Below are 19,930 nucleotides of genomic sequence, written 5' to 3'. Positions count from 1 at the left end.
GACATTATAGCCGTTTTAGGTACTGTTTAGCTGACTCAAATAATGCCTTAACGGTTATATTGGCTAACCAAACAATTTTTTTTTTATTTGATTTCTCTAACAAATTGAAATTTATTTTAAAATATGATTTTTTTTATTAAAAAAAATGTGTCTTTGTTTTCGCTATAAATTAATAAATCAAATGATATTAAATATTGTATTGTTTACAAGATCTCATACATATTGGCTAAATAATTTAATTAACAAACAATTTAATTATTTATTTCAAAATAAAACATTACACAATAAATATTCCATTGCATAAACTTCATAATAATTTTAAAATAAAATAATACAACATAAAAAATATAGTCTTAAAAATATAGCCATTAGAAAAAAGTTAAAAAATAAATTTTATTTTAAATTTTAAAAGTATTAAAATATTAACATTTTTGGAGAGCAAAAATGCATCATTGGAGTACATGCGATAGCCAAAATTTAAAGACTCTAAAACGTTGACGTGGCTATGAGAAATTCTGATGTGACTATTGAAAAATGCTGATATGGCAAATTCGGAAAGCCTAATTTTAAAAAGTCTATTGGAGATGCTCTAAGGAACAAAAAAAAGTCAAGAACATGGGATATTCGCGAGGAAGCTAGATACTCTCCAACTAGATTGGTGAGTTGTAATAATTTTTTTTTTTTGTTATTTTATAGTTCTGCATACCTAATCCGACATGAGACAGGAATTCGTAATGACATAATATAATGGGTGGATGCTTATCCATTTATTCAAAAGTTCAAATTGTTAAATAGTGCTGTATATTCACCTATTTATACATACTTCAATTTTCATTCAAATTCGATCTCACTTATAACATTCTCCCCCACTCAAATCTATGCAATGCCTACGTTACGGTCAAGTCATCCTGTCTATCAAGCATTAGACTCAAACATTATCTAGACCCTGCGCTTGACGTGACACTAAATTAAAAATTAAAATTAACTCTCGTAACAATTATAACAAATACACGTTTATCAATTTATTCAAAAAATTAAACTATTAAGCAATATTCCATACCACACACGTATATACACAGTTCAACCCTATCCAATTCTGCCACTTGTACACACGACCACATCTATCTTCTCGAATCCTCACCTCACCATATCATATAAATTGAGTAGCGTTGGGGAAGAGACAAAAGAAAAGAGCTCTCTGGCCTAGGAAAAAGTGCTCTTGACAAGGACACATCAATGGTTTCGGCCCTTAACTCACTTCCCTTACTCAATTTTTTCTATTTTTAATTTCACTTTTGTCTTTACCCTCGCCCTCCTCTCTTTCCCAGACTCATTTCCTTTCATTCCTCTTTGATTTCAAACCTAGGGTTTCTACTTTCTTTCTTCATCTTCATCTTCATCTTAATGCGTCCAAGCATAGCCTTGAATTGCTTCAGAATTTATACATTCCTTCCAAAGTAGGCTTTTGTCACCGTGAAATTGTTCAGGCTCTAACTTAGGTTCTTCCTTTCGATTTTTTGTCTTTCTCTGGTTCAGTGATTTTGATTTTGATATCCGATTTAGATTTTCTTGTTGGTCAGTTGTAGATTTGGGTTTTAAACAACAGTTTATACAGGAATCTAGTGGAGTGTCACGCCCCCAAATTTAGAGACACACGAAGCACTCCCGACCCAAATTAAACCTAGGGCTTCCTGTTATATACACATCCCGAGTCTTATGGTGGTTTTGTAATCTAAATGTTGGAGTCAGATTCAGAGTCAGTGACATGGATTGTTCTGGACCTTCTGGTAATGGCAAATGCATAAGCAGGAGAAGGAATAAGCCCCATATGTATGATCCTTCACCGCCAGCATCATCAACTCGCAGAGATCGCCCTTACAAACGCTGCAGAGGTCGCCCACGAGGTTCTGGTCGGAAACAGACCGTTCATTCATTGCATGGTATGTAATTGGCTTAATTATCAATAATTTTGTATACTACATAATCTTTTGTCCACAGATTCCGCATATATATAACGGTAAAACCTCATTCCCTCAAATAGTTTACATTTTGATCTGTTTAGTGGGTATCCATTAGGCCTCAATCAAGACTACTACTAGTCCCGTTCCACTGAACACCACTATGTTACTAACTAGGTGGTTTCTTTAGATTTATCTTATACTTTCAAATTTTCAATATTTTCTTCGTTCTAAATATTTTAGATATTTGTATACATATTTTTCACATGTCATTTATAGAAGAATCTATTTATAGAATTGTCATCAATTCTTAGCATTATTAAAATAAAAAGAAGGAAACTATCAATGGTCAAGTCAAATCGGTTCTCATTTTAATGTCCTTTTAAGGATAATTCTTGAGTCCTGCCCTATCAGGACCGATTGTGTGCTCTGAGTGATGATGTGGTTGAATGAAAATTTGACATGTGTGATAAGAAATAATATACTATTAAAAATTATAAAAATAAATTAGACCCATTTAAGAAGTTTATCCGGCTAGGCTCATGTGAAAGAAATCCCCTTCTCTTAAATTTCCATTCCAAATCCCTAACCGCCGGCACTCCCGAATCTCTGTCGCCACCAGTCCGTTAACAAGCTTCCAAAAATCTACATGGCCACCAGTTGGAGATCAGTTCTCTCTCTCACTCCCATCTTTTCCATAACAACATGCCAGTGGTTGGAATCGCAGGCATCTAGTGATATCATCTCCTTTGGGGGATGATTTGACGGAGACAAGAGGATGGAGACAAAGGAGGTAAGAAGTAGAGAGAGAGGACAGAGGCCTAGAGAGAGAAAGAGAGGAGTGGGAGCTAGAGAGCATTATAGTGATTTTTTGGTGGTGATTATGGAGTGAAGAGATGCGTTGTGGTGGATTTCCGTTGTGGGTTGATTAATTGTTGTTCACTTCTCTCAAATGGTTTGGTGGGTGTTGCGGTGATGAGTGGCAGAGGAAGAAAAGTTGAAAGGGTGATGGAGGATCACAAAAGTTGAAAGGGCGATGGAGGATCACAGAGAGGTGGAGAATTGTGGTTGAAATGGGGTTTCTTGATTTTGGAAGTGTAACTGTGTAACAACTCAAATGGGCAGAGAGATTGAGACTGGGTTAACCCGTTTAAAATGGTTTAATTCATTTTTTACTTTTTGAGACGAGCGTCAAATTTTTATTAGGCCACCTATTCTGCAGGACATGATCAGGACGCAAACATTGTCCAGTTCGATCAACCTCTCTTTCTTTGAAATAAAAAAACAGAGAGAAGAAGACAATATATGTATATATGTGTATATATACATTCTCAAGAGGAAAGTTCAAAAAATCAACATATGATATAAACTGTAAAATGATACAATACAATTATATATACATAACATAATGCAATCTTGGCTCAAATCATTTGGGGTTGTTGGCCTTGACTTGATCCGATTAGTAGATTCAGTGAATGTCACTCAACTAAAGTTGGACACTTGGTGAATCGGCATGACGACAAGAGGGTTTCATCAGCAAGGTCTTGGTGAGGAAAAGGATGTGAATTGGTGAAGAAACTTTGAGGATGTGCAGAGATTGGGGGATGGAGAGAGAACGATGGAATGTCATTGTGTCAATGAAAGAGAAAGAAGGATGGGAAGAGAGAGATACATGTCATTTTGACAATGAGAGGTAGATACAAATCTTATCACTTATAACTATTGTTTGGTTACAAGAACTACTTATACCGGTTGTTTGGTTGCAAGAATTACTTTTGGATAGAAAGATATCCTTGTTCATTTGGGCTTGTAGATCTTTATTTCTTTTAAATAAAAATATGAAGGGTGGGTATTAAATATATCGTTTATAAATATAAAGAAAAGAAATTAATTAATTAAAAACTTAATTTTATTTGTATAAAAATAAATTATATTATTATTTTATTGTCGTATCCTTACCGTATCCGTGTCTGTGTCCTATTTTTTTGAGATTTTCCGTGTCTCCCTATCTGTGTCCGTGTCCATGTCTCATAGCTAATTAGTCATACTTGGCTAAAAAATACAAATAAAAAATAGGAAGTGTCTAATCAGCCATGACATTTAACTAATGCTTCTTCTACTGTAATCCTAATGCAGCATAAAAAAATTTCAGTGACGTGTGTTCTCTCTTAGGTCAGTAGTGTCATTTGAGCCATTGACTTGTCCTTCTGTTCAGGTTTATCAACGCTAGTGCTAACGATTTTACTTTGATATATATTGTTTGTTGTACAGGATTAAAATGAAAAAAAATAAAATTGATATGACAAACTGCTGAGAAAAAGGAAGTGGGGTGTTATTTAAAACTTCAATGTAGAAGTCTTGGTACAACAAATCCAAATTTGTTAAAATTCTTTGTGGGTTTTGTTTCTGATGCGTGGTGTTTGCTAAGAGATGTGTTGGACTTCAGATTTTTTGTCTGTCAAATTAATGCCTGGCCATTTTTGTTGTATGCTTAAATGAATTTGTCATCCTCTTGATTGCAAATTTCAATCTAAATGGTTCTAGTTTGATTTATTCTTTGAATTACTTTATAATTTTTCTTATTCCAGTTCAAGGAGAGCTGGGAATAGGAAAGGAAGGTGAAGCTTCAGTGGAGTCATTAACCAGGTCATGCAACAGGACCAATGTTTATATTTCTCCATCCCTCCGATCCAATGATAATAATCAATTGGAACCTTTACAATTTGGCGAACAAGTTATTCATGTAAATACATCACCAGTCATTCTCCAGAATAAACAGCATAGCCAGAATTTGAAGGAAGAGCCCCAATATGTCGCTGTTAATCACCAGCCATGTACTACTTGTGGTCAGCAAATCCAAGAAACAACCAACAGTCCCGCATGTCATGAAGTTCAACGAACGGGCAGCGATCCTCAGTGTGGCCATGAAAGAGAGGGAGCTTTTGATAACAACCGTGGTAGCTACCCATCGGGTAGCACATCACAAGCAGGCTCTTATATCGTCAACGAGATTCTAGCCCCAATCCTCCACGCAATAATCAATAGGCACGGGGACATTGCAAAAGATTGCTCGCTGGAGTCCGGATACATGCGGACTTCTGCCCTGGAAGGAATTTGCAAGATTGTCTTAGAACTTCAAAGAATTCGGCTGACTGAATTTGACAGTGTCCGCTTGTCTTCCTATAATTCTATTTTGAAAGATGCCGACAAGATGAAAATTGATGTGAAATGGCTGCAAGACCGACTTGATCAAATCCAAGAAGTGGTAGAATCAAATGTGGAGGTTAAGAAATTAATTGATTTAAAGACAAAGCGCATGGAACAGGTTGAGGGTACGAAAACAGAACTGCAGAATCTTCTATCTGAAATTGAAGCAAAAGAGCGTCAGTTGGAACAGCAGACACTAGAGATTGAAGAGCTGAGCGATTCCATCATTGGCAAGATTGCCGTATCCCAGAGGTTCCAGGGTATGTCTTTGTTGGACGGCCTTCTTTAGATACACCTTTCTGGTGTCTCTCTTTCGACTCATCTTATGGTTCTATTTTAATAGTTTTTTTCCATGTTTTTTTTTAGTTTTCTTCCATGTTTGTGACTCATCTTATAGTTAGAGCTAGGTATTCCAGAGGGAAAGGGAGAAGAAGCAGGGACAGTAGCATGAAGTTTTTTGGCTTGACATTTCCCCCATCTCTTGAAAACAACCGGATTTTGAATTGATCCAGTAAATCAGAGTTGGTCAATCAGAACCTATGAACCTGATGACCTTTTTGAGAGCGAGAGGAGTTTACTGGGATCATCTATTGTAACCCTATGTAGTCTTGGATATATTTGTTTTATATGAATTTAACTTCTTAATTTATTTTTATTTTTATTTATTTATTTTTTTTTGCGGGGCCCCGGGCGCCTGGGGGGGGGGGGGGGGGGGGGGGAGGGTGGTTTGAAATCTTCAGTGACATCAAGGTACCAACCCGAACTAGTTTAGCTTCATATACTTGTCACCTTAAAATTGAAATGCATTCTTATTGATTGTTGTTTGTTCCTTTGATAGCCATAATTTGCTCACAAGTTACATCTCTAAGTAACAGGGCTTAATGGTAATCTGGCGGGTTGAATTATGCAATTGAGAGTTTTTATTTATTATTTATTTATTTATTATAAATTAATCAAAATTTGATTTCGGTTAAGTCTTGGACAACTACTTGTTTCGAAAGCTCAAGTTATTAGAGTATATCAAACCTCTTCATTTCTATTATTTCTTTACTGAAAATACATAAGTTCTCATTTCTCTTCGCATTGTGGATCTTCAAGTAGAACATAGTGCCAATTAGCCCAGATTCACTAAGCAACCATGAAATGCCAATGCAAAGTGTTTATCCATGAAGTTCTTCAAGGACTCTCAATAACTTGAAAATTTAGTATTGCACTGTGAAAGAGATCTCATCACATGCATTATATAATAGGCCCATCACCGTACTCACATAAATTGAATTTAATTCGGTCTTTAAATTATTATTTTTTTTATAAATGTAGAAACTTGAAAGAAGAATTAGTAGCTATCAAGAAAAGGGGGAAAAAAAAGAGAAAGGGAATTGGAGAAAGTTAGAGATGGAAAATCTTTAGAGACTGAAATGGGATACTTTGGGGGTTAGAGAGACGGCATGGAGATGCTGGTATTTTAGTGGTAAATACATGATGGATGGACTATTTCATCATTTCATTTTAGTGTGTTCTCTCATATTGGATGCAAACTGTGTGCTTTTTAAGTTGTTATATTTAGATGGACTAAATTTCCCTTTTGACTGCTTTAATGCCCCTAAAGCAGCAAAGCCTTTATTAGTTTCAACACACTAGATTGATGGAAAGTATAGACTTTGTATGGACATCTGAATCTATTATATGTTTTCCATTTTTATTTATCTTGTGTGGTTTGTATTATTCAATAAAAAATAATAATAATAAGAGAGTAATGGAAATGATATTTACAATTTTTTTTTTCTCTTGCACTCCACTTGAATTTCTTATTAAATGAAATGATAACTCAATGTGCTTCTAAAGATCAATTATGTTATTTCAATTTTTTTTTATAAGCAGTTTTTAAAAGAATTTGGATTCACTCCATTAATTTTTCTCTCAATCATATCAATCTACATCTAACTATTAAAATGTGTGGTATCATTATTTATTTAACTATTGACCATGTTATGATATAATGTGCAACTTAATTCAAACAAAGATGATGATATGGTGTTTTTTTAACGGTTAGATTAGAATTTGAAATTTTTTCACAAAGTTTACATATATATTTGGAGTTGCACATAGATAATACGTGTCAAATAAAAGTAATAATAATAAAATAATAATTGGATTGCAAGGAGAGTTTGACTAGCAATGATATTCACGTGTCATCTTATCCGTATTTATTTATTTATTCTAATTGAAAAACTTTAAATGATGCATTTATCTTTCTTTAACTTTTCAAATAAAACAATTATTTTGATAATTAATTTGGGACCATCAAAAGAGAAAAGATGAATAACTAAATTGGGATAGGGTGTGTTAATAATTTTCTTATATATCACTATAATATATTGATAAAAAAATAATAAAAAATAAAAAATTATATTTTGTTTGGTAAGAAGGAAGGAAGAGGGTGGAGGGAAGATAAGAAGAAACGAACAAATTCCCTTCTTTTGGTACAAATTATTTTGGGACTATCAAAAGAGGAAAGATGAATAATTAAATTGGGATAGGGTGTGTTAATAATTTACTTATATATCACTATAATATATTGATAAAAAAATAAAATAAAATAAAAAATTATACTCTGTTTGGTAAGAAGGAAGGAAGAGGGTTGAGGGAAGATAAGAAGAAACAAACAAATTCCCTTCTTTTGGTGGAGTGAAATTAGTGAATGAAACGAGAGAAGAAAAAAAGATGATGGATAAGTCATCATTCCTCATTTCCTACTTTAAAAATTTTTATCCCTCCAAATATTTGGAGGACGAAGGGAAAAAAGGCAAGACTTTTGTAAAAGTTTTAAAATTACAAAGTTTTCCTTACAAGTAACACTCTCTCTTCTCTTCTTTCCTAATAAACAAAATAAGGTATTACCTTATTCTCTTCTTTTCCATCTAACTAAACAAAAAAAATGAATCACACAATTTATTCCCCTAGGATGTTTCATTTATCTCTTCTTTTTATCATTTCATTCAATTTTTTTCTTTCCTGTCCAGCGGAGTATTAGACTTGTCATCTTAAAAATGGCTAGATAATTTACTCTTAAGATGTCAAATAAACACACAAAATTTATATGCTCAAATACTCAAATCAAATAATTATTTTCATCCCCTCAATAATCAGATTTTTCAATGTTCTTTTATTATCCATTTACAGCTACACTGACAAATTAATTCAACCTAATTCATTTTAAGAGGACTCAAGATGACAATTTCAACTATATCTCAAGTTGAGTAACCAAAGGACCAATTGGCCCAGCGGTATCACCCATTCCCCCCAGAGGGGAGGTCGGGAGTTCGAACTTTGGTGGAGGCAAAGTGTGTGCGTAATAGCTTTAACTTCAAAAAAAAAAAATTGAGTTCAAGTTAACAATTGTGAGGGTTCTTTATATCAAGAGAATTATACAAGTAAGAAGGGGTGATATCCAAATACAAAGTCGGACGAATTGTGAGCAAGGGCCTAATACATGAAAGCTAAAAGTTACTTAAAAAGCTTAACCTCTTTCTATGCATGAGAGTCTCTATTTATAGTCTCTTTCTATGCATGAGAGTCTCTATTTATAGTCTCAACGATGAGCTTGCCTCTCGAGAATGAGACCTTGAGGTGGCCCACCCTAGTAGGGTATTCATCATTATTCTATTGGACTTAATAGGGCTAACTCAGTCTTTTAGTTCGATGGTGAATGTGATTATCAGTATCCCAGTTGAGTCACAGTTTAGGCTTAACACCCGAACTTATCTTCGGTAGGCTTGTAGATGAATATCAGAAGAAGATCTGAACTTGGAACAATGGGGTGCGCCACGTGGCCGTGTGGATTCCATCCTTTACTTTTAAAATAACTCAAGAAGGCTTGAGCTTGGAGCTCTGGGTGCATGCCATGTGATCGTGTGTGCTACATCCCCTGCAACAGCCAAACTCAAATATGATACTTATTCATATAATTATTTAAATATTAATAGTATTTGAAAAAATGAGATCAGATAAAAGTTCATCTGTGCTCAAATTTAAATAGAGGGTTTTCATATCTTAAATTAAGTACAGAAATCAAATCATACTATTTAGTGATATCTCCTCCATAAGAATTGTGAAAATTATTATCAAGAAAAAGAAAATTAAATTCAGATTGATCCCTCAATCTGTCACTGCTGCAGCTCTAGTTTTATTTCTACGGTTTACACTGTGTCTTTTTCAATTTGTTCAATGCGACAGAAAATTTTCTAATAATAAAATTGACCACCCCTTCTTGTCTTCAAATGTATCTTGTCCTTAATCACACAAAGGCATTATCATTTTGTTGCAGCACAAAAATTTTGGCCCTTCTTGATTCCACTACTTGCCATTTTATTAAAAAGGTAGTATGCATCATAAATTCATGAGAGAGGTAGGAGAGAGAAAAGAGCTCTCTGGCCTAGGAAAAGGTCGTCTGACAAGGACATATTTTAGCACTTTGGTGGGGCACCCAAGTGCCCTCCAATGGTTCCAGCCATTCCTTTCTGTAACTCACTTTCCTTCCCTTCCCACAGTGGGAACTTATTACAGCCCTCTAAGAAGTCCTGACTACAAAACCCCCCAATAAATTACTACTAAAAAAAAGGGGTCATCTATTGCTTTAATTCAAAAGCTCAATTTTTTCTATTTTTAAATTTCACTTTTGTCTTTACCTTCCCCTCCTCTCTTTCCCAGACTCTTTCATTCATTCATTCTTCTTCGATTTCAAGTCTAGGGTTTCTACTTCTTTTCTTCATCTTCATGTGTCTAAGCACAAAACAGTTCCAAAACTGTTAAAATGTTATTTGAGTGACTCAATTGCTTCAGATTTTCTACATTCTTTCCAAAATGAGCTCTGTGATGTATTTGTCATGGTGAAATTGTTCAGGCTTTAACCTTGTGTTCTTTCTTTCTATTTTTCTTTCTTTGGGTCAGAGATTTTGTTTTCTTTGGGTATTTCCTATTCAGTGAAAAACCCATGTAAAACCCTTGTTAAAGATATAATTTTTAGTGTTTCTGTATTTAGGTGATTTTTGAAATTTTGATCCGATTTAGATTTTCTTTTTTTCATAGTTGGTCGGTTGTAGATTTGGGTTTTGAACAATTTATATAGGAATCTAGGATTGAAGTGTTGTGTGTGACTTATACACTGAGTAAATGCATGGATGGAAGAGAAGGCATGACACTATCTGGGTCAGCTACTTATTACCTCCACAGAGGGATTAGTGGGTCTGGGTCTGGTTCAAGTTCTGTGACGCTGACTGGCTTACATGCCCCACCTGGTTTCAGGCCCTTGTCTAACCCTCACAGTTCACTTCATTCCAATGCAGGGGGTAGCTCTGTAGGTTCAACATTTCCAGTAGAGCCATCACCCAATTTCCCTCATGGCCTTAACATGGGTGTGTCCACCGGTGTGCCACCGGGGGAGCCACCAAAGAAAAAAAGGGGGAGGCCTCGGAAATATGGCCCCGGCGGTACCAACATGTCTCTGGGACTGTCTCCTATGTCATCAACACCTTCCCTGGGGTCGATCACGCAGACCCCAAGACGGGGTAGAGGCCGGCCTCCTGGGAGTGGGTGGAAACAACGATTGGCACCTCTTGGTAAGCTTTCTTTATCAATTTAAGTTGCTTTCTATGTCTTATTCTGGATTGCATGTGATAAGTTGATGTCTGTGTACTCGGTCTCAACCAATCTTGGCAATTGTTTAGTTTGTAATTATGTGTATATTGGTTCTCAAGGATACATAATCCTGGAAATAAACGTGTTTCAGCAGTGATAATTTGTAATGTATATGTCACTTTCCAAATGTAACACTAACCAGCAATGGGGGTGGACTGCAATGACCATATGAATTAATGGAGAAATATCTAGTATCATCTTGTACAGTTGTACCACTTTACTGTACGATTTAGTGGTGTTTATGATCCCTGAAGTAGTTCATTGATTTATGGTATTCTTGATGAGTTGATAAGTTCTGATAGTATTTTGTTCACATATTTACTAATAATTTCTTATATATATTGGGGGTTTAACTAATTGTTGTGAAATAGTTCTTAGTCTAATACTGACAATCACAAATGACTGCCCTGGAACCTCTCCTTGACAACTATATCCACGCCTGCACTATCTTCATCTAATCATGTTCCAAAGATGTTATACAGAACTCAAACGCCGTGACCTCTACAGTAAACTTGTTTATATCAGTCTCTGTTTGCTTCTTTTCTCTTGTTCAAAGTAACAAATTTTGTCTACTTTTAAGTGATAATCCATATCTCTGTTTGTTCTGTTAACCATGTAAATTTTTTTTTCTTAGTTGGTACTCACACACACATGCCTCCATGGAGGCTTGAACTGTTAACCATGTAATTTTAGGTTGTGTGGATAATTTATAATTCTTTCTTTGGTGCTTGGAAAATATAATGTTTCGTTCAAATGATTGTTTCTTTACTTCTAGGTGACTGGATGAACAGTTCTGCAGGACTAGCATTTACACCACATGTCATCAATATTGCAGTCGGAGAGGTATGCTATCTTTAGCAAATTTACACATGATTTTTAAAGATTAATCGATACTGTTATGTAATGCCACTACATAATGATATCAATAGATCCTGTTATTATTGCATATCAATGGGATTGTGGTTCGCAGATGAATCGACTGTCACGGGCTGCCATGGTCAATGGGATTGTGGTTCGCAGATGTATTGACTGTCATGGGCTGCCATGGTCAATGGGATTGTGGTTCGCAGATGTATTGACTGTCATGGGCTACCATGGTCGCATAACAGTTGTTATAGTTCATTACAGTGCAATGGCTATTACAGCATTTTAATTTGATAGTCACCTTAGAAACACTTTTGGATTCCATTCTTATCATTTTCTTTTACATATTCTACCACCTGTAGTACAAAAATTGCACCTCTTATCATATTCAGTTGGACCATCAAAGGTTATTTGGTTATATTAGTGATTTTACCATTTTAGTTATGACTTTAGTAAAAAAACTATTGAAAAGACCAATAATGTAAAGTGACTTCTATAAACAATAACTTTGAAACCAAAAGAAGATTCATTACCCAATCATGTCCTTAGATGCGATAGAAGTCATGAAAAATCATAGAAACTTTAATATAATGCTATGTGACATGCATATCAGTTTGGTTTTTGGTTTTTTTTAGAAACAAAAGGATAGAAGGAAAAAAAAAATTTCACGGATTTGGTAATTGATTCAAGCTACATGTTGACAGATGCATTCTGTACCTTTACACCACAACTTCGATTGGTACGGCAATTTACCATCGTTTTTTATTATCAAAGATAAAGTGCATATCTGATTTCAAATCACAGTTTTTCCTTCTTAGGATTTAAGGAGTTGATGTTGTGTATATCCTTAAGCTGTATCATTCAAGATGTCTTGGCTGCTGAGGTACATCATAGATGCTCTTGAATCTAATAAGGTTTTTTTCATATAAACTACTTAAAAAATAAATAAATAAATACGAGAGGTAACAGAGCTAAAGTGGTTGCTTTCTAGAATTCAGTATATCCTTGCACTTCATATAGTATATATATGATGACATCGTTTCATTCTTTTTCCTTTGGGCGGGGGGTAGTTGATGTTGTATGGAAGTACGGACCATGTGCACTGCATGTGTTGCAGAGTAGCTGTTAATTTAATTGATAAAGGCTCTTGATTATGCATGCTTGCTGATTATTATATAAACTCACTTTCTGAAGTGTAGAGAATGAACTAACTCCACACTTATATAGTTGTGTTCTTACGCATGTGGATATTGAACTTACACAAATAAATCACGTTATTGTCTTGTACAGGATATTGCAACAAAAATTTTGTCATTTTCACAACAGAGGGCAAGAGCTTTGTGCATCTTGTCAGGCAGTGGTGCAGTTTCAACAGTAACATTACATCAGCCCACATCTTCTGGTAGCAGTGTCATATATGAGGTTGAAACACTCAAAGATCCTTTTCATGTTTGCACAGAAAGAGATTACTTTTTAATGTTTTGCCTTTTCTGCCAATATTTCTCTGAATCCTCAAAATTTACGTCCTGAAATTGTCTATTGAAAGCCGTGTTTCGTTTAGTTATATTTGTGCATCTAGTATATCTTAGTTACCATGTTGATAATTGTAAATTCTATTCTAAACTCATCATGTACATTTATGGTGTGATTATGATAGCAGTGCATTTTTATGTGAGCATATCTTTTACTACTAATGCTCGGTGGTTCCTTATTTTGTTATTACTAATTTGCGCCGTGGTCCTTTCTCTTAGAAAGATATTCTAATATGTTAATTAAATAGTTATATCCCGGCCACAATATTGTCCAACATTTAAAGCATACATATCGCATGTTTGATAGATGCTATAAAGACAATGGTGAGTATATATGGTGTAAAACCACAGGTTATTTTACCTGTACAAAGGCTCTTGTGATAGGTCGTAGATGGAATTGAGTATCTAGGTTTCAAATCTGTCAAGTCCCATAATCTTAGGTCTTGATGACATGGCTAGATTACAAGGATCGCCAATTTTTTATTTTTGGTAAATGTATTGAAAAAAAGGGTAATTAGTTTAACCTCTCCAAAGGTGTTGTGAGGTATCTAAACGGTTACGAGATTCCCTCTTGTTTGCAAAAATATAACAACCTCCATTATTTTCATGTTTTAAATAAAGATTCCGCCCTCCTTTATCTCCCTGTACTTTTATTTGCTGATACCACTTTAGAGAAATTTCAAAGCTCCTATTGAGGTTCCTGTTGAAGTTGAATAAAAATGCTTTTAATGTGTGACTACAAATTGCTCTGCCGCACTTATTAACATGTTACAGTCCATGACCAGCAACCATAAGTCAAAACTATCTAACTCCACTCTATTCAGGGGCAGGCTAGATGATGGTGGGGGTGGCTGGTCGATGAATAGAGTTGGGCGGAGCCAGGAATTTTAATTTTTTTTTTGTTTGGGGGCCGGCAATCACCTCTTATTCCATTTTTTTTCCCTCTTCTATCTCCCTACTCTCTCCCACTCTAACCCACCATAGTGAACACTTTCTCCTTTACCTATTTTCTTCTCTCTCTGTGTTTGTTCCCTCTCTAATATTTGCCTTAGAAGACTAACAAATTCCATGTCAACCTTACACTTTCCTAAAACTCTTCATCTAGTCTTCTCTCTCTAAATTAAACATTGTTAAACCTATGTTGAATAATCAACCCATCTTGGTAGTTTTTAATGATTTTAACACAAAAATCTACCCATGATTAATTCAATGGTTACCACATGGTACTTTCAGATTTGAATCATATTTGTCAAGTGATGAGTTTACATTTTCTGGAATGACAAGAGAGCATATAGGAATACACAACCCAAGCTTATACGGTTTGAAATTTTAACTTTTCTATTATCATCTAGCACTTGTCTAGTGCCTTAATTAGTTCAATGAATCACATTGACACCCAAATATTGCTCAATCATCAAACAGCTAAAAAATTGGGGAAAAAAAATGGAAACCATATATATATTAATGCCTCCATCAATTGTGGAGCTGAAGATTTTGTGGCCACTGAATTCCTTACTGCAAATTGCAGCAACCTTCGGGGCATCACCGGTTGTTTGAGATATATATGTCCCTTTTCGGGAAAATAAATAAATGGATCGGGATAGTTGAGACACAATAAGTGAGGTGAAAATTCTCTAACAAAGACGACTAAGGTTGTTTTCCTACTTCCTAATCTTGTTCCTGGCTTATGTTATAGAGAGAGGAAGCATAAAAAGAAAAAGAAAAAGAAAAAAGAGAAAGAAAGTATTGAATCTGTTGGCAATCAAGAGATACATCACAATGAATATCGATACTCTGAGTTTGGTTCTTGGAGTGAGATGATGGTGATCTAATAGAGCAATCAAGCTGAATTTCTGAGGGGAGAGAAATTTTCAGTGGTGGTAGGTGGTTGCATCTTGGTAATGACAGGATGGTCGTAGTGGTGGTTGGTAGAGATATAGTGCCATGGTTTTAATCATGTGGTGGTCGTGGTGGAGTGAAGTGGCAGCTTCTATGGTGGTTGTGGTCGGTTATAAGGTAGGGAGAGAATTATTTCTGGTGTATTTGACTTTTTTTTTTTTTTTTTTTTTTTTTTTTTTTTTTTCCTAGTTGGTACTCACACACACGTCTCTTCTGAGACTTGAACCCCTGACCTCCCTTTGAGAAGTAAGAGGCTAGGCCACTGGCCCGTTGGTGTGTATTTGACTTTAAATTAAGAAAGAAAGGTACTTATCAAAAAAAAAAAAAAAAATTAAGAAAGAAAGGTATCATTAAACTATGCTGATTTAGCATGGCGTAATGATGTATTCTGCTACCTTGTTTTAACATTACTTCCAACGTAACTCTGATGGTTTCAATTTCTCCATGTAATTGTCAAGTACTTCAGCAGGAGTCAAACTAATATAGATATATATATATAGAGAGAGAGAGATCTCCTTAATACATGAGAGGAAAACATACAGAGAAAAGAATACTCGTTCTAAAAAATCAATGTAATACAAAAATTATCTTATCTGGTGTTCAATGAAATTTCTATTGCATTAGGTCTTTGTGCCACAAGTTCTTTCTTGGACATTCTTTTTTTGACAAGAGTCAAATCATAGATGTGTTGGCCATGTGTTCTCATACCTATATCTAAACATTGTTTTGGCAAGAGTCGAATCTTAGATCCCATAGCCATAGGATCCACCTCCTACAAGATCCTGCCCTATTCATCACGCAAGCTTTGTCCAAGTTCATGCCAGGCCTACTGAATTGTTTAATTAATATACATTTTTAAATGTACTTAAATCTTAACATTTTATTATTTGATTAAATTTTATATGTACTTAATTGCAATAGCATGATTGCAAAACAATAGGACATTTACTCTATGGAAGTGGTGATTGCAAATTCTTGGTTGGACTGTTCTTTTCTGAACATGATATTAGTTTGATCTCTTTAAGTCATCTTATTTAAAAAAAAGAATTGTTAATGTTGAGGACATATAAGTATTATGCAATAAGTGCATGTATTTTTCCAATGTCTAAGAACATTGCTGTCTTTTCTTTCTACTAGAATTCTATTCATTTCCTTTTTCTTTTGCTCAAAGGAAACTTATTTGGTTATCAACTTTTGTAGGGACGTTTTCAGATATTATGCTTGTCAGGTTCTTACTTGGTTGCTGAAGGTGGTCCCCATAGTCGAACTGGTGGTCTAAGTATTTCTGTTTGTAGTCCTGATGGCCATGTCATTGGAGGTGGAGTAGGAGGCAGGCTTATTGCAGCAAGCTCCGTTCAGGTATATTCTTGTCTGTTTTATAGGTCCCCTGAATCGCTGTTCATGGTTATACTTGCATCTGTCATCTTATCTTGTATTTGATTGGTAGTCGATATATTTTATGATCAAGCTGAATTATAGCAGTTGAGCTTTATTACACATAGGGTCTGTCGTTTTCTATTAATACTTTGCTGCTTTCAATTTCCTTTTTGCCACTGAAACTGTCCGTGAATGGATTAAATGGAAAGCTGTGAAGTCGTATCGCAAGCAAAATTTTATGCCTTAAATTATGAAATGCTGGTGGGTTGACCTATGGGGTTGATTTGTTGTATGTATAGGTTCCTTTGGCTTCAGACAGGTGGGAATACGGTACATAGTACACCTCTCTATGCATGTCAAGAATTTTAACCAAATAATGGATGTGGCTGCAGGTGGTTATGTGCAGTTTTGTATATGATGGTTTAAAGATAAAGAATAAAACAGAGACTAGTCCCAAAGACAAAGGTCAGGAGAATTCTGTGCTTCAACTCACTGAAAAATTGGCTACACCAGTTTCTGTTGCTCCTGCACAAAGCGTCAGTCCTAATTCAGCAAGACGTTTGTGGCCTATTTCACGGCTTGATCTGAGAAACCCCCACACTGAGATTGACTTGACGCGTGGTTGATATAATTTGCGGCATTAGACATATGGCACTTGTGTATATATGTGGTGTTGTGAATTAACTGTGCCGGTGGGATCTGCAAACTCTAAAGCTCACCTTGTTCGCCCTCCTCCAGTAGACGATGAGTTGTGCTAACACAGTTTATAACAAAGTCACCATTTTAAGATTTCTAAGCAAGCATTGTTGAAGTAGGTTGGATTTTTTATGCATTATTGCCATCTGTATCAGTTTAAAGACTTTTTATGTGTTCTATCTACAAATTGAACCTAGTTTACTGAGCAAAATGATGAAAGATGTTATTGTTGACTCAGTTTGTGAAGATTATTGGCAATATTTGTTTCCATCTAAGAAATTTTATGTTAAACGATCTTTCACGGAATGTGAAAAGTAATAAAATTTTCAGTAGAATATTTGTTGAAAGCTGCAACAGAGGTGACTTGGAGTGAAAAAATGCCCATGAATGTGTTTGTTCAGCATTACTCGTCATTTTAAGCAGCAGCTAAAATCTTCGTGGAGTCTATGTTTTGGAATTGAAGTTGGAGTATTAATTTAAGATTTCTACAGTTGAAATAAATGAATAAGTACAATAAAATACATCAACCCCAGTTATACAGGTCATTCAAATCTGCTCACCCTCTCGAGCAGATTATTCATTGTTACAGAAAATGCATCCTGAAACTTTTCAAGCTCTGAACTTGAATCTCCATAAAGCAATCCAGGTAATAGTTCATACACTATGTATCTCCTCATATCATCTCTTTCCCTCACAGGAATCTTCATCAGCCTCTCCACTACATTCATCTTCATTTCTCTAACCTCTTCTTGATCTATGAACACCGAATACCTATCATGATCCTGAGGCAGATGCCAAGGATACTGATAGTAAGCTGTGAAAGGATCAAAGAGCACCGGAATGCAACCCGATACAAGCGAATCAAAGACTGATTTTCTTGTTGGGCTGTCACCCGGGGGCTGTAAGCAGAACTCAGACTCCATGAACAGCTCGATAACCATTTCAGGCTGATCACACCCACTGGAACTACAATTCAGAAACCTGCATCTTCCATTGTCGGCTAAAGTGCACTGCTTGATCAATACAGACCTTATGTTCTCCGGTGCACCAGGGCGCGCCGCACCTGCAAAACTCACGAGGCTTCTACGGTTTGAACGGATGATCTTGAGCTGCCATGCAATGATATCGTCGTCAGAATGTGGGTGGAAGTGAGTTGGGTGTGGTACACCGATGTCGTTAATGTGCCACGGTTGTCTTTCGATCAAGAGCTTCATTGGGTTTTGCATTTGATCAAGTTCTAACAACCTAGTCCCCCATGAAGAGCTGCTCTTCCTCCTGAAATCCCATGAAATCTTACCCAAAACAAACACGTGATCCTTACCTGAGTTCCTAACCCAAGGCCTTTGTGACTCCAGCCACTTCACTAGGTCTAATGCCAATGTGTCTTTAACATCATTAGACACATTTTTGAAGTGCCATCTCAATATATCTAGTCCACCATAGAATGGTACATAGAAGAGCTTGGCCTCATTCTCATTGTAAACTCTACAAGGATGCTTCAAAACCCTGGCATGAAATATTGGCTCCAATGAATACTGATGAGTCTGGTACCAGCCTTTTCCAAGCTTCGTTATCGGCTCGCCTAACGCCCCGTTACTGAAAAATTTACAGAAATCAACCCATGGAATCATATCACCACACTGAGCCACCAAATCTTTATTAAACTTTGGTGGCAATTCATATACAAATATCCCCCTCCCATCACATGTTGCATGGTTTGTATCCCTCACCCATGATCTATGTAGTGTCAGCTGCTCTTCCACAACCTTGACAGCATTTGCAACCTCCTCATCTCTATCTTGAGCAATTTTGTTCTCAAGAACTGGGAGATTGTCAAGAACAACATCAACCACCTCTTTAGTACTGCTTTCAATGTCAACATTAACGGAGCCATTGTTGATGAGTGAAATTGGGATTTCAAAGTTGGGTTGGGTGCCTGCGGAGAGGCAATAGAGATTGTTGAGCTTGCGAGAGGACAGGCATACGTGAACAATATTGCCAGAGATAATTGTGGTGGAAGAAGACCATAGAAAGAGAAGGATTAGAAGGAGAAGCGCGGTGGGTATTCGATACAGGAATTTGGGTAGGATTGAATCAGAGAAGGTGAGTTCTTTTGCTTCAACTCTTTTGGGTAGTCTAGATTTCTTCTTGGACATAGAAATGGCCATTTTTTGTTGACTAACATGTTGCTTGTTCCAAGGTTTGGTCCTGAATTTCTATACGAGGCAAGGTTGCACTTGCGCCTAGTAGATTTTCGAACATGGAAGGCACGTAGTTGTATAAGTGGCCTTCCAATTTGAGTGCACGTTGGTTTGTAAACTGTACCGCAAGGTCCACAACCACTCTTAAGTTGTACACAATACATTGTTTATATACATCATTTCTTAACTACATACAAAAATAGTAAAAGGACTATGATACCCTTGATAAGTTAGCTGGCAGGCAGCTATTAGTCAATTCCTATGATTTAAAGTATTTTTCATTACCTGCCTTTTAATTTATAAAGGAACTTGGTTTGTAAGGTTGTACCAACCACTTAGTTATGCAGCCACACTATGTCATACAAAAGAAGCCTTGTAGGGAAGCAAATTCGCAAGATCAATATATATGCATCACTGTCAATGTGCTTGCTCACTCTTTACCTCTTTTGCTCGGTTGGTAGTCGGAAGCGGTGATGAAACCTTGAGAAGTTGAATACAA

The 19,930-nt window shown here is 35.9% G+C and overlaps 3 protein-coding genes across 4 annotated transcripts; 2 read left to right on the top strand and 1 right to left on the bottom strand.

Annotated features, from left to right (window-relative positions):
- The first annotated feature begins 1,218 nt into the window (after nucleotides 1–1,218).
- Nucleotides 1,219–5,834, top strand: LOC132307909 (uncharacterized). Its single transcript, XM_059805787.1, has 2 exons — nucleotides 1,219–1,940; nucleotides 4,547–5,834. Exons 1-2 carry the CDS (start codon nucleotides 1,766–1,768, stop codon nucleotides 5,452–5,454), a joined length of 1,083 nt encoding a protein of 360 aa, XP_059661770.1. The 5' UTR covers nucleotides 1,219–1,765; the 3' UTR covers nucleotides 5,455–5,834.
- Nucleotides 5,835–9,684: 3,850 nt separating this feature from the next.
- Nucleotides 9,685–17,524, top strand: LOC132307908 (AT-hook motif nuclear-localized protein 5). Of its 2 annotated transcripts, none has more exons than XM_059805786.1 (5): nucleotides 9,685–10,783; nucleotides 11,638–11,705; nucleotides 13,017–13,148; nucleotides 16,370–16,516; nucleotides 16,927–17,524. In XM_059805786.1, exons 1-5 carry the CDS (start codon nucleotides 10,342–10,344, stop codon nucleotides 17,158–17,160), a joined length of 1,023 nt encoding a protein of 340 aa, XP_059661769.1. In that variant the 5' UTR covers nucleotides 9,685–10,341; the 3' UTR covers nucleotides 17,161–17,524. The 2 variants fall into 2 exon arrangements, with proteins under 2 accessions (XP_059661769.1, XP_059661768.1); XM_059805785.1 differs by having other exon boundaries at nucleotides 9,687–10,783; nucleotides 16,358–16,516.
- Nucleotides 17,525–17,772: 248 nt separating this feature from the next.
- Nucleotides 17,773–19,398, bottom strand: LOC132309838 (xyloglucan-specific galacturonosyltransferase 1-like). The gene has a single exon (XM_059808101.1). The coding sequence runs from the start codon at nucleotides 19,396–19,398 to the stop codon at nucleotides 17,773–17,775; it is 1,626 nt and encodes a 541-aa protein (XP_059664084.1).
- Between the last annotated feature and the right edge of the window lie 532 nt (nucleotides 19,399–19,930).

The sequence above is a fragment of the Cornus florida genome, unplaced genomic scaffold, assembly GCF_030987335.1.
Source record: "Cornus florida cultivar Cherokee Brave unplaced genomic scaffold, ASM3098733v1 CherokeeBrave_3.0.0_Hap2_Chr05, whole genome shotgun sequence".
In the NCBI taxonomy this organism is placed as follows: domain Eukaryota; kingdom Viridiplantae; phylum Streptophyta; class Magnoliopsida; order Cornales; family Cornaceae; genus Cornus; species Cornus florida.
The sequence above is the reverse complement of the archived record's forward strand: the minus strand, read 5'-3'. Positions and strand labels throughout refer to the sequence as shown.